General features: G+C 38.3%; 3 protein-coding genes across 3 annotated transcripts in view; 1 reads left to right on the top strand and 2 right to left on the bottom strand.

Moving 5' to 3' along the window:
• The window catches only part of LOC6555805 (ras-related protein Rap-2b), a 211,311-nt gene that overhangs the window by 184,034 nt on the left and 13,030 nt on the right, over positions 1-14,247 (top strand). The gene's annotated exons all lie outside the window — the stretch shown is intronic.
• Positions 9-1,449, bottom strand: LOC6555780 (odorant receptor 1a). The gene is made up of 3 exons (XM_001982345.2): positions 940-1,449; positions 199-802; positions 9-78 (listed from the first exon to the last, which is right to left on the bottom strand). The coding sequence occupies exons 1-3, from the start codon at positions 1,443-1,445 to the stop codon at positions 10-12; spliced, it is 1,179 nt and encodes a 392-aa protein (XP_001982381.1). The 5' UTR covers positions 1,446-1,449; the 3' UTR covers position 9.
• Positions 9,835-11,006, bottom strand: LOC6555779. The gene is made up of 2 exons (XM_001982344.3): positions 10,762-11,006; positions 9,835-10,680 (listed from the first exon to the last, which is right to left on the bottom strand). The coding sequence occupies exon 2, from the start codon at positions 10,552-10,554 to the stop codon at positions 9,958-9,960; it is 597 nt and encodes a 198-aa protein (XP_001982380.1). The 5' UTR covers positions 10,555-10,680; positions 10,762-11,006; the 3' UTR covers positions 9,835-9,957.

The following is a 14,247-nucleotide window of genomic DNA, read 5'->3' as shown; positions in this document are numbered from 1 at the left end:
GTATTGTGTTTAATGCGTTTCGTATTTTGCGTAGAGAGCGTTCATCAATGTCGTAAAGGAGCCGGCTGTGCGAAATATCTTTAAATAATAATGAAAAAATTCAAAATATATATTTCAGATAGTAAACCAACAAACTTTACAACAACAAACTCAACAACAAAATTAAAATGTTAATACCATGAAAAATAATATGCTTACCCAAACAAGAAGAGGTCTGCCCAGTTCGAAAAAATAAGCACCTAAAACCGTTTGTCGCTGGGCGCGCTCAAGCGGAAAAAGGAAAAGCTTCCGGTGTTGTGGAGAAAGGTTTTGCCAAGGAATTACTTCGTATAGCAGCCCGGAAAATCGCTCAGCCTCCAACCGGACCTGTTCGGCACCGAAAAGATAGATGCACAGCTGGGTCGTAACTACCATCGAAAAGAAACCCAGAAAGGCGAAGTTCTGGTTGGTGTGTGGCATTATATACTGGCAAATTACTGAACAATAGAGCACACAGATTACCACAACCTCCACAAAAGCGATCTCCATAAAAGTTGAATTAAAATATTGGACTAATTTAAGCAGTCGAGCGTGCTCGACAAAAATACCACTTAATCCGAAGTCAGAACGAGATGGATTAAAGCAGGAGCGTATCCTTTTAAGTTGTTGGCCGAGGCGGCGGTATTGGGAACTCAAGCCTAAAGCGCACCATCCATATAAGGTATCAACTCCGGTGGTGGAGCAGCAAAAGAAACTTAACACAAATACCATTAAGCAGCAGTCCATGGCGTAAACATGCGGTTGAGTCACGTCGTATGGAAGGCTGTGATTAGAAGAAAAAAGTATCTTAGTACATAATTACAAAAAATTACAAAAAAAAAAAGAGCTGGCAACTGATAGAAACCATCAACGAAGTCCACCCATAGACTCAAATGTTCATACTTATTTAAGATAACTCACAGCACCCGGAACGAGCTGACAGGCGCGAACTCCCCAGTGGAACGATACTTAAGCATGGTCAAAGCCACTGGCATCAACAGAAATGACACACTCGTGCCGGCACACATCATAAAGTAAATGGCAGCCATTAATTGTCCCCTCCGATTTAGCGATCTCCACTCGGTATCCCCAAGATCCTCCTCCGTAAAGGGCGCCATTATCTGTTGAATTAGAAGCACCAGGTCGTGGGATTTGGCCAAGAATATAGTCATCTTCAGTAGCGAGGAGACCATCTGTAACCCGTGCATCAGGGCCTCGGAAAAAAGCACGATTTGGTTGCGATGTTGGCCCATGAAGGCGCACACGGTGCAGAGCTCAAAGCCCGTGGTCAGACACATAATACCATAAAGAAGCGGAGATCGCAAAACTTTGCCCTTTTTGTCGGGCTGCAAATCCAAGCCCATTCGGGCGAAGGTAAACCGCTGCGTCCACAGATTCCCCAAAAACACCTCGATTAGCTTTGACATTTCGTTCTCTACTGAGTGCTGGGAAATCTAGACTAAGAATGATTACCCATTTAAGTGTATTTAAAAATGTTTTGGGGGCTGGCTAGAAAAACTTTGAACAAAACTCTGTTGTCGCCTAATTAGACTTTAAAACACAAGATAATTTAGTGTCACGGGTAAACGGAAAAACTTGGCTAGGTAAAACGGGTTGGTTTGGCTAGCAAATGGTTTAATTATACGCTCGATGTGACTGTCTGTCTAAAAGCCCACAAAGCACCTGGGCAAAAAGTACCTAGCACGTTGGTGCAAGATTATTATTGGACACATTTAAGTTACAAGTATATGATGTTATTCAATACAATACACAGTGTTTCCATATACTTGGTTTTAGGATTTATTTATGTATATATGCCTTTGATAAATATCACCTACTGCAAGCATGCATAACTATCAGTTATCCTTTGTTAACAATTAAGAAACACATTGCGTTTATTTTCATTTTTTGTATTCGTAAATGTATATTTACAAATTTCACCCCGCCGTTCATCATAGCTAACCGTAACAATTATGGTCTTACCGCCTCCGTTTTTATATTTATATACCAGTCGTGTATACCATCGTCATGGTCGAGTCAGCCAGTAGTTTTTTATATTACTGATATACCTTTTAAATTATTGATTAACGTGCTTGTATGCTTATTCCAAAATTCGACATATCTTTTAATATCCGGAGGCTGATATTTATTGATTTATGTATTTTTTAAAGATTTGTTTCCAGTTTGTTGTTTAGTTGTAAATTGTTTAGTGTAAAATTCTAGCAAATAGAGCAAAACCGGAAGAATAAAAAGAAAAAAATCTATTATTAACATTCAATTCCATTTGTGGCATTTTTCTGCTTTGTTTTTTTCGGTTTTTTGGTTTCGTGCCGTTGAAAACTTTATTGATATCCAAATCGTGAGCGTAATTGAAATTTATTGTTAATAAAAACGAAACGAAACTAACTATGATCACTTGACACGAAAGAACAACACCAGAACATCCAAAATGACTTTGAACCGATTCGCCCACCGAAGTCACGAGTTCCTAAGTCAAAATAAGTAAGACTATTTTAAATTTGGCATTTTAACGCTTATTTTATTGGCATAATTGAAAGGTTGGAAACAGAATCCGTCGATGTATAATTCGTGCAAACAGGTGCCCATTATTTAATAACATTGAATCCATTTATATTCATATTTATAATTTCAATGATTCAATAAATAAATTATTATAAATATCAAATGTACAAAAAGTAGATAAAAAATAATAATTATTTCTTCTTCAAATTAATGAATGGATGAAGGGCCATTTTAGATGTCATAAAATTGTGTTTTTTTGAAGCCTCTACCCAAATCTAAAGAATCATTTCTGCTGACGCACGTACTTATTTATAAATTTCTTTTTAAATATTATATGTAGGTAAGAACAAAAAGGAAGTAACTCTCACACTGCTGGGGAATCTCGAACACTACGCCTGGAGTTCTTTTTATGCCATTTCTTTGGTACGCAAATATTTACAATCGAACTTTTACAAACCCATAATGGAGTTTAGCTCTTCTTGCCGGTGGCGGCTTCTGTTTGCCTAACCACTTTAAGGTCTGTGGCTGTTCAGCCTTTTAGCCTTTCACAGTTTCCGACTAATATGCAAATAAATTGTAAGCAGTCACCTGTCATGCTGGCTCTTCAAGTCCCTCAGTCTCGCTGTATCTGTATGCCACCAAAGTGGTAGAAAAACGTAGAGGAGACTGCAGTTTTGTGCCTAGGAAGCGATTGTACTGTGTCCCTCAAACAAAGTAGGCATTTGCACTTAAAAAAATATAATTTTGTTAATATATTGTTGTTGTGAAGACAGTTTTTGAGCTTTTAAAACAATAATAAAGGAAAGGACGGTGTATTATACTGTCCATAAATATTTAAACTATGGTATTTGGTATTTGGTATTTGGTAATGGTATTTGAATTAAAGTGATTTTGTTTTACATAAAAAAGATTTCTAATCAGAAACTACTAAGAAGGCTATCAGATATATTTTGAGTTCCCTGTCATTGAACTCAAAATTTAAATAGATAAATTAGATTATCAATGCGTGTCATTCGGATTGTGCACGGCTTCCTCTCTTCTGCAAATAGTTAATCTTAATGTAGGAAACTTAAAAAACTTCAACAACCAACGCGACCAGGTTGTTTTATTCGTTTTGTAACGATTTTAATGCCAAGCATAAACAATTATTTTGAATTGCAACACATTCTTTTTTTGTTCGCCATTTGCCATCGTTTGTTTTCAGTTTTCTGTTTTGTCTCTTATATTTTGCGTCGTGCGCAATCGGAATTGTAGATTTAAGATGTCGCAGATGTTCGGATGACTCGCTGGATGCACAAGATTTTCACATCCAATAGTTTGATGAGTCAGTCACTCAGGCGAGTACACAGTCAGTCAGTCAATCAGTCAATCGGATACTCAGGTAATTGCCAAGCCTGTCGGTAGCACGTGTCGACAGAAAAGTTGGTAAATTTCGCCCCCTTGCTTAAAGTTTTTGCGCTCCCTATAATGCAAAATAAATTTAACAAAAAGGTAGCCCGATCCTTTGTACAAATTCATTGCGCAAAAATCGATTCCCAATTCTTTGGAGTGCAGCAAAGGTAAAAGCGGTAAAGTGTTAATGGTCATTGTTCAAACAAGCGATCGTAATGATTACTCTGCCAACCATTATATAACAGAGATGTCGGCATACGACGAAAGCCTCAAAGAGGTACCAAAAAAAAGTAAAAATAAAAACATCGAAACGGAGGCAACTGAACTCCAATTGATTTTGTTGTATAATTTTTACAGCTTTATCTTGCCGGCAGCTGCATGAAATTTATTGAAGATGCGCTGTGCTTTATTGCCATTGGTTTTCGGCGAGGGAATTTGCTGTAATTTAATGACGCAGAGGAAATTTCGCAAGGGGAAAGACTTACGACACGAACTTTGGATTGCCTACGTCCCCTGGTCTAAAAGTATTGTTGGTGAAAAGTTGAATTAACTCATACATTTATGTTTTATTATGTATTATGTATATAAATTTTTTGTTATAATTTGTTATACCTTGCTTTTTTATTGAATTTTTTTAGAATTTAAATTAAATTCGTTTTTATTGTTTTCCATTTCGCTTTGCAATGTGTACACAGTTATCTAATAGGATACGTGAAGTGATCATGTAGTGAAATGCTAGAAATCTGCCAATTGTTTGACGATTTTTTGCAGAGAGCGAAAGTAAACTTGTCTTCTCCTTGTTGTAGTCATGCAAATTGAATAATACTAGCGAAATGTTGACAATTTGGTAGCCCCCGTGTTTCTGTTGCCTATTCCCCGCAGTGCACGTCTTGCAGCGGAGCAGGAAACATTTTGCAGCTCTCGGAGTTGCAATTGCGGATCTCGGCCACCGGCCATGAAAGAGGAAATCAATGTTGCAGCGGCGTCTGAAAGCAGAAAACCAAAATCAAAAAATACAAAACACAAAGCGGTGGGCACCCAAAAGCGAAAACTCACACGCTTTTGCTGCATAGCGAAAGCAGTTTCACTTGCTGGCCAAGCCAAATCCATTTGCCGGTTCGTAGTGTCGTAGTTATGAGTGCGACAGCAAAAGAAGCACAAGCTGCATCTACAGAGCAGTATAGACAACAAAATCTTGGAAATTGAAAAGATGTGTCACCCCGGACACTGCACTGAAAAAAAAGGGGTTGATCTACGTTCATCAATGGTTCACACCATCGACAAATAATATAACCGTCCTTATAGTTCGTTAGATTATTCTGATTATATGTATATTATATGGCGCTGTCTTTCTTTACTTTAAAGCTGTCCTTCTATACGTTCGATGTTATGTATCGGTGCTTTATTTATTGTGCCAAGGGGCTAAAATACCAAATAACCAATTTCTGCTGTAATTTTGTAAATAATAGATCTGCTTAGTGCACGCGAGAAGAGAAGAGAAGAAACAAGTGAAATGCGCAACACGAAAAGGAAAGCGTAGAGCGAGAGTTGCAACTGCATCTCATACCAATGTAATTCGATTGCACTGCGTCAAACGAGTTTCCCGCTGATCAAAAGCGCGTAAAGTGCCCCCTCCCTCGAAATTAGTTTTGTTGGTTAGCTATTTTTCACAATGCGCAGTTATTAAATCTCTTCGATAATATTAGCGAACGAAAAGCAATCATAATTGTATGCTGTATGTAGTATGTTGTATGTTGCGTGTTCGGTGTTTAGGCGGTTGCTGTTGTTGCCGATGTGGCTTGCTTCCTGTCATTTGATGTCATATAGCTAATATGCAACTCATTTGAATTTGTATTATGTTGCAGCATTTGAATGGTAATGTTGTTGCTTCTAATTAATGCTTGTTGTTGGCACATCAACAAATTTGCCAACAAATGTTTGCACAACACTTTTTCAAACTTAAGAAAGGCTGAACACCACTGTTCACCACTGTTTATTAATTGTTGTTTATAAAAGAATATTTCATGTTTTCATACTTCGAATAATTATAACTAATTGATTTAAAATGTAGTAAGATTATTTGGTTCGTTTTAAAGAAGTTTTAAAGATTAAAAAACATATCTAAACGTTACACAAATATTCACATAGTAAGGAAGCGGAGGTTCATGCCAAATATATATAATCATTTCAGCGACTGACGCAAGATGATGTTGCAAACTGGCAACTAAGCAACAACAACATCGACATCCAGCGAAGAGTGTCATTGACTAATGTTGCATGCAGCGCATAAAGCTGGTAAAAGGTAACCGCAATAACCAAAAATTCAATCTACGGAAACCCAAGACCGAAACAATAGAACCAAATTTTTTAGCTAAGCGCAAAAAGACTTGGAGATGATCTAAGTCCGGACCACACTTAAATAAACAAATTCATAGTATTATATTTATGTAAAATTGATTACTTAATTATTCATAATTCTTACTTCAGAGCATGTAATTTAAAACACGTATGTCAACAATTTGCGAGTGCAAAAATATATTTTTTTGAGAGATTTTTAAACTTTTTTTTAACTTGTAAATAGTATTAATGCCATCCGGTGGACATCTGCGGAATGTAAATGGGTTTGAAGGGGGCAATCGGGGGAGGGGAAATTGGGAAATTTACTTGAGCTTCAAAAGGGGACATGAGGAAGTTTTGGAAGCTGCAATTAGTTGAAGGTGAGGTGTGCATTTATATAAATGGTAGGCTGACATTTGCCGACAACGTGAAAGGGCACGTAGTATATATATTTTTCGGAAAATAGATACCCTCGTCTTTGTCTGTCAATCTGCGCCCACTGTTCCTCTCGATTTACACTGTGGACAAAAAAAAGAATTACTACCACAAGACTTTACAGATCTCCGTAAAACGAATTTAAATGTTCTTTGTGGGGTTATTAAAGCTTTGAATGTGCTATAGTCACTCCAATGCAATTTCATACATTCATATATTAATTTATTATATATTTACCTCATTTATTTGCGTGCCTCAATCTCGGTCCTCCGATCGATGGGGCCTTAAAATGCCGCGCTGCCACACAAATGCGCTACTCTACCCGTTGTACCAAAATGTTAAATGGGACATGACTAGCCAAGGAGTTTGAACAGTTAAAAGTGGCGGAAGGGGAGCTAAGGAGGGGTAAACAAGTGAGTTAGGGTGAGGGAAACCGGACACTTGCCACACCGGTGAAACATTCGCCTAACCAGCCGAGCCTTCTCTCTTAGCCCGGCCAAATGTCAAGTAAAAATATTGCTCACAAATCGCAGCCACTGAAAAAAAAAACAAAATATATATATATATATACAGTTGCGGAGACATTAATAGCACCATAAGCACATTTCGTGTTTGTCCCAGCGTTTCTGTATTTTCTGACACTTTTTCATCATTTTACTCACTAAACTTAAATTCTACAATGACTTTCAATCGAAATTACAAAATTAGTAACAGATCTAATGGATATTTTAAAAATAATTGGCAAAACAAAAAGAAAACCTTCAAATTTAGGCGATAACAAAAATAGCACTTTTTTTCGTAGTTTGCTAAAACTAAGCAAAAAAATAAGAAAAGAATAAAACAAATGGATTATATCTTAAGAACTATGTTTAAAGAATCTTAATATTTGGTTGCGTGACCTTTGTTGGCGATGACAGCTGCGCATCGTCCTGGCATGGAGTCCACCAAGTCCTGGCACCGTTTTTGAGGAATTTTGCTCCATGCATCCTTGAGCACACCCCAAAGTTCCTCGATATTATTAAGTTTGGCTTCAGAAACCTTTTTTTTCACGTCCGCCCAAAGGTTTTCGATTGGATTCAAGTCGGGTGACTGAGCAAACCATTTCATTACTCTGATCGATTTCTGCTCAAACCACTTTCGAGCTTTCTTGCTCGTGTGTTTTGGGTCGTTACCTTATTGAAATGTCCAAACTAACGGCATTTCATCCTCGGCATATGGCAGCATCACATTTTCCAGGATATCTGTGTAAATATGCTGATCCATGATGCTTTGAATCCAATGGATCGGACCTACTCCATAGTATGAAAAGCACGCCCATACCATTATGTTTGATCCTCCGTTCTTTACCGTCTTAGAGGTGAAGCGAGGATTATATTCAGGTCGTGGTGGACGCCGAACATAAGACCGAGAGCCTTTTCCACCAAACAACACAATTTTGCTCTTATCTGACCACAAAATGTTGCGCCACTTCTCCACAGACCAATCCTTGTGTATCTTGGCATATTCCATTCGCTATGCCACATGCTTCGCAGTCAAAAGCGGGACTTTTCTGGGACTCCACGCATTAAAGTTGTTTTGTCTTAAGTGTTTACATACTGTTTTCACGCTTTCAGCTATCTGAAGCTCCTTCTTCAGTTCCGTCGCCGGCTTAAAAGGCTCCTTCTTGCTTTGCCGAACCAAGCGCTTGATTTCCACGTTGGAAATTGAGGGCTTTCTTCCACGTGTTTCGTTCTTTTCGACAAACAGCAGTGCGTTGCGGATCATTTTGTTTGAACAACCAAAAATTCGACCAAATTTAGCGTAGGTTTTACCTTCAGAGACCATGTTTTTAATGAAATTTCTTTATTCGACGGTACAATGCGTTCCGCGACCCATGACTAGAGAATTTTTGGTCTTCGTTTGGAAAAAATTCAATTAAAACCTTTAATGCAACTCCTTTTTTCAAAATTTGTCAAAAAAAAAAACCCAAAGCAATCACTCCTATTAATTTTATTCAGCAAATACGTGGTCAGTGCTAGTTTTGTTACCGCCTCATTTCGGGCGCTTTTGCAGAAAGTGCCCAAAAACAAAAAGAACCGTTACATTGAGAGAGTAAAAATATCTTGCTCAGAGAGACAACATAAGGTACTTATTATTCATGCAATCTGACTTAAAAAAAAATAAACATTCAATAATTTTTTTTAGGAAATAAACTTTCCACCTGCAGTCGTGCTATTTTTTTAGCCGCAGCTGTATATATATATGTATATATAACATAACCCCGAAAAAAACTGCATTCCACAGTGGCACAAACATTTACGGGATAAAATAGGTTATTAGACAGACTCTTACTTGCCCTAACAACGAAAACACCGAAGCCTGTGGTCGTCACATTTAAGAGTGTTTCATATTTATAAAATGAGAACCTAAAATATTAATTGAGATTTAATTAGGATTTTAATACCAATCACAACAAAAACATCTTCAAATACTGAAAGAATGATTTAAAAATTAAAATATTTGACTTAGCTACAACTTTGAAGAATATCAACAAGTCGACTACTTCGTAAAATATACAAATATCGTGTGACCTGGCGATTGTTTGGCACTTTGTTGCAAATGCTTTTCAGTTTTCGCAATTCACGGGCCTCCAAAATTGACCCCTTACTTGGAAGGTTCGCCTTGTTTCTGTTGGGTTTCTTCTTTTTTTCTGTTGTTTGTAGCAAGCATTAATTTGAGGGCTTTGTTTTGCATTTTAAGCTGGGATCGTCCGTTACATTCTTCCGAGCCGATTATTGGCAAAATATTGCAAATCATTCGTTTTTTTTTTGTTTGTTTTCGGCGTGAAATAAGTTTTAATTAAATTGCTCATCATAATTTAAAATAATCGAATTGACCGTACGCCAATCGATTCGGCATCTATGACTGTAAGTTTCGGATCTTTGATATGACATTTACAATTTTTAATGTTATCGCCATATTAATATTGCAATAATGTCATTCGACTGAAAAATGTCATCAACATGTCAGAGTAAAGTATTTGATCCTCAGAAAAACAACCAAATTGACAACTATCGTTGTTTGACTTACTTTGATCGCACGCTAACCTTGATTTTCCCAGCAAACTTTCAAAAAGGGGAAGAGCCTTGCTTTGAAACTGAATATTATTTATTGATAAAGATTGTACCAAAATATGTTAAATGTTTGGGCATCCAGTATTATATTCGTTGTGTGTTTGCGTTTCTCTTTAGCCAGGAATCATATGGAACCCATTTAGGCGAATCGCATGCACTTGGCCTTTTGGGTGTACGTTACAGCGCCATACTCCTCCACAATCTGATCGATGGCAATCTTGTTTAGATTCTCCAGATATAGACGCGTCTTTCGTGACTGGATAATGTAGCTTATGACGTCGTGCATATTATCGAAGAAAAGAAATCCGGCGGTTCCGCAGCTGAGGTCTAGATACCGGAACCTATTAACATCGCAGGTGCATCCATCAAACAGGAAGTAAATAAAGTCATTGTTGTTGTGATAACGGAAAACCACGTAGTTGCCCCAAGGGGCCATCACGAAAACCCGCTCGGCACACCGGAATCCGGCTCTCAGGAGCTTGCAAATGCTATCGTAGCATCCATTCTCCGAACCCACCACTGCCATCGTTTCCGGAATACGAAGAAGAGCCGGGTAATGATTCGGTTGGGCCCGAAGGACATCATGGGGTCCGCTAGACTCCGGACAAGCGTCAAGTGGTTGCATCTGCTTTGGTAGCTCAGGACACGGAGGACATGGTGGCGCTTCGATGGGAGCCACAACTGCGGCGGGCTTCTTGCCCTTTCCCTTTCCCTTGCCTTTGCCCTTCTTGCCCATGGTTAATCTAACCTACGATCTTAGAATGTCGCGGAACGAAGAACTTAGAAACGCCTCTGCGATGGCTTTCGATCACTTGGAAATGGATAACTACTAGCCAAGAAAGCACATAATATCCCTTGACATCTGAAATGCGAAAATTACAAAAAATAGGGCACTATTGCAGAAATATTTGGAATGAGCAGAGCAGCTTCTAGTAAGACTCACCAACTAGCTAAACGCGATTTGATTTTAACACACACTCGACACACCGTTCCCTTGTATTCCTATTTTAAAGTTTGGCCGAAAGAAATTTTAAAATCTGGTCGAGAACGAATCGGTAAAATTTTGTACAGTTTTTTTTCCGAGATTTTTTTCGTGTGTTTTTGTGTGTTCACTGACAATTTTACATCTGATTTTTAGCCATCTGGCTTGTGGTAGGTAAGTCCACGTACTGACAGTTTCAGCAAAGCAAAGTGATCCCAAAAAGTAAGAAAGCCATTGTTTTTAATAAGCAAAGCCAAAGCAGGCTTTGTTGGATACGTTTCGTACTCGCAAGTTACTTACTGCATGTATAATTTGTAAGATAATTTAGTTTATTTAATTATTTTTTTATCGGAAAAATACGAGTTTAGAACGCTGCCTACATCTACTACTATCCGTTAACTGCACCTAGACACGCTGCAATTTGAATATTTGGGGTTTGTCAGGGAAACGCCGCCTATGTGCGCGTCTGATTTATGACAGGAGTAAAATATGGAAATATAAAAAATATTATTAAGAACCATTGAAATACGAATAACACATATTTCCTGAGTCAGCTTAATTTGAGCTTCAAATGATGGCCATTTATAGATGGACAAGTGGAATACATCCCAGGCATTTTTGTATTTTCGCAAGTTAAAATGATGATGACACCACTATTGCAATCGCAACCATACTTATCCAATGGGTTACATTTCACGTCTCACAGTGGCGACACAAAACAAATACGTATCCACAGGAACACACTTCTACGAGTATTGCTTCATCAAAAAGAAACTCTCGGCTAACCCAACCTGTCGTGCTGGCAAACGTGATTCGGCGGGATTAGGACACCCATGTGGAGGGAGGTATCTCTCTCTCTGCACACAAATGTGCACTCTTCAATGGTATTATATAATCAGTTGCCTTAATGTGCCTCAATTTGGGAAGATATGAGATGTACAGGAAGTAAGATGCCTCTTAAGTCCTTTAAACACTTTAGTTCTTTATAAAAAGCAATATACTGTTTTAAATTTAATATTTATACAAATTCTAATATACATATAAATTCTATATACATATAATCTCGATCTGGCCATGTCCGCATGTTTGTTATCTCGGACACTACAAAAGCTAGAAAGTTAAAATTGAACAAGCAAGGACATGGCCAGATCAACTCGGCTAGTAATTCTGATAAATTCTGATATAAACTTGAATATTCTTAAAAATGCTTTTCAAAAAATCCAGTATACCCTGTTATTCCTTGATTGACTGGTATAAATATTTTCAGGCGTAAAATGATCAATTAGACTAGAGTTTTGTAGCCAATGGATATAACAGCGGCTAGGCGCCTTGAGGTGGTCTTGTACAACCTCGGAATCAGTGACTTTCCTGTTTGTGTATATCCGTCTCCGTCGCACTTCCTTTAACGAGTATCTTTAAGTCGACGTGCTCAAATGCAGCTTTCTATCTTTGTAAATGCACATGGATATGACATTTTATCTTAAAAACGTATCAATGTACTTGCTTGTAAAATTGAGCTTTTGGTATAACATACAGTTTTTAAGCTTTAAGCAGCGAAAAGCTTAGTTTGGAGTACTTAAGCTTTAAAGTGCTGAATAAGTTCATGCTGATGTTTTTGCGAAGGAGAAATTGCGCATAATTTATCTGAGAGAGCGGAGTTATTTATCCACCTCTCCGGTAGCCCTTCGATACTTTCTTATGACTGCAATCAATCTTCATTCACTGCAGGAAAATAACAAATGGCTCGCTTGATTGTTGACACATGTCCTATCCTGCAGTCGTATTGCTCCAAATGAAACACAGAGAGCAATCGAAGATTCGATAACTGGGGTACCAAAGTGCAACGACCTGAACGTCGACGCCAACGAGTCTGGGGCAAGCCAAAAATAAGGACGAGGACCAAGTCATTGGGTCACAAGCCAAATAAGAAAATAAATAGCAACAAGGGAGAACTCTATAGTCGAGGAACTCGACTATCCGCTACCCGTTAACATAAATAAAATAACATAAATAAAATTCAAAACATTTGTATTATAGGTATGGGCAGATTTGGCCAGTTTGTGGGCGGTACAGGGGGTGTGGCCCATATTTTTTTGACACAGGGATAGAAATGCGCACTACAAAAAAAACTGCGTTCATACGGACGAAGGGACATACCCAAATCGACTGGACTTATTATCCTGATCAAAGATAAATACATATACTACATACATTATAGATTAGGAAACACTTCCTTCTACCTGTTCCATTGTTTTCAACGAATCTAGTATTCACTTTTACTATCCGAGTAACGGGTATAAAAAATTAACGAGAAACCCAACAGGGAAAAATCTGTGATTACATTTTTTGCAGTTCTCGAGTGCAGATAGGTGGTTTCTGGGCTGTGGATTTTCAGGTAGCATTTGATGGTGCGGGAACTACTAGTATTAACAGAAAGCAAAACGTTGGTTCACAGGCCGAGTAAAACAGAAGAGTCCCGTTTTTCAGACAGCAAAAGGGTTTAACTTCCCTTGAATAAGCGACTATGAAAACAGCAAAATTTTGTATGAAATTCAATTGTGACTGTGACAATTTTTGGATGACGAATCGGCCGAACGGTAGCTCATAAAGCTTTTTTACCTGGGAAGCCTCCCCCTGTGACTTTTCCTCCCTACTACCGGCTGCCCAGATGACTAATGACGAATCAATGGGGCTAGACCACGGGGAGACGACGGTTAAGTCCCCAAAGGGACCTAATCTGCTCGTTCATACAAATCACTATCGTCAGCACTCGACGCCTTTAAATAAATAATTGCATGTTTATAGCATGTGTACCAGGCCTTTCCTTATCCACTCGCGCGAGTAAACTGCATAAAAACTGTCCTAATAATAAAGGCCACATGCGATTTGTTTTTTTATTTTGCGGAGGTCATAATATTATCTTTCTTTAATTTTCCTTTTCACGTGAAAACTTATATTAAAGCGGGAAAAATAATAGGAAAGAAAGAAGCGTTTCTGACCCTTTAAAGCCTATATCCTTGCACAGGATGGATCTAGCCATGTTCGATAAAAACTGGAAAACTATAAGAGCGAGAAACGGGACTATAGCGCTCACGTTGTTTTTAGAATTATTTGTATTGTGTTAATTTATATTATATTGGATCTGAGCAATTGACTGAGACTGTTGACTTGACAGGACTCTGTTATGCTGACAGGAGAATTGGCTCCGGGTTTGAGATGTAACTGTCTCTGCTCTTGTTGTTGGCGTGTTTAGTGAATTCCCGTGGGTAGCTGTTGAGTGGGCGTGGCTTCCTGGGGAACTTGTGACGACAGTGACGACATGTCAGCTCTTCGACTGCTTCCGCCTCTGTCAGGTTGTCCTTGCCAAGCCCACTAGTCCCTGCATAAATAGGCGATCTATTTAATTCCGTATTGCACTGCATGCAGAGCTTTCAAGTTTTCATATTT

This window comes from Drosophila erecta, unplaced genomic scaffold (genome assembly GCF_003286155.1).
Source record: "Drosophila erecta strain 14021-0224.00,06,07 unplaced genomic scaffold, DereRS2 tig00000283-arrow-arrow-pilon, whole genome shotgun sequence".
Classification (NCBI taxonomy): domain Eukaryota; kingdom Metazoa; phylum Arthropoda; class Insecta; order Diptera; family Drosophilidae; genus Drosophila; species Drosophila erecta.
This window is presented reverse-complemented; position numbering and strand designations above follow the sequence as displayed.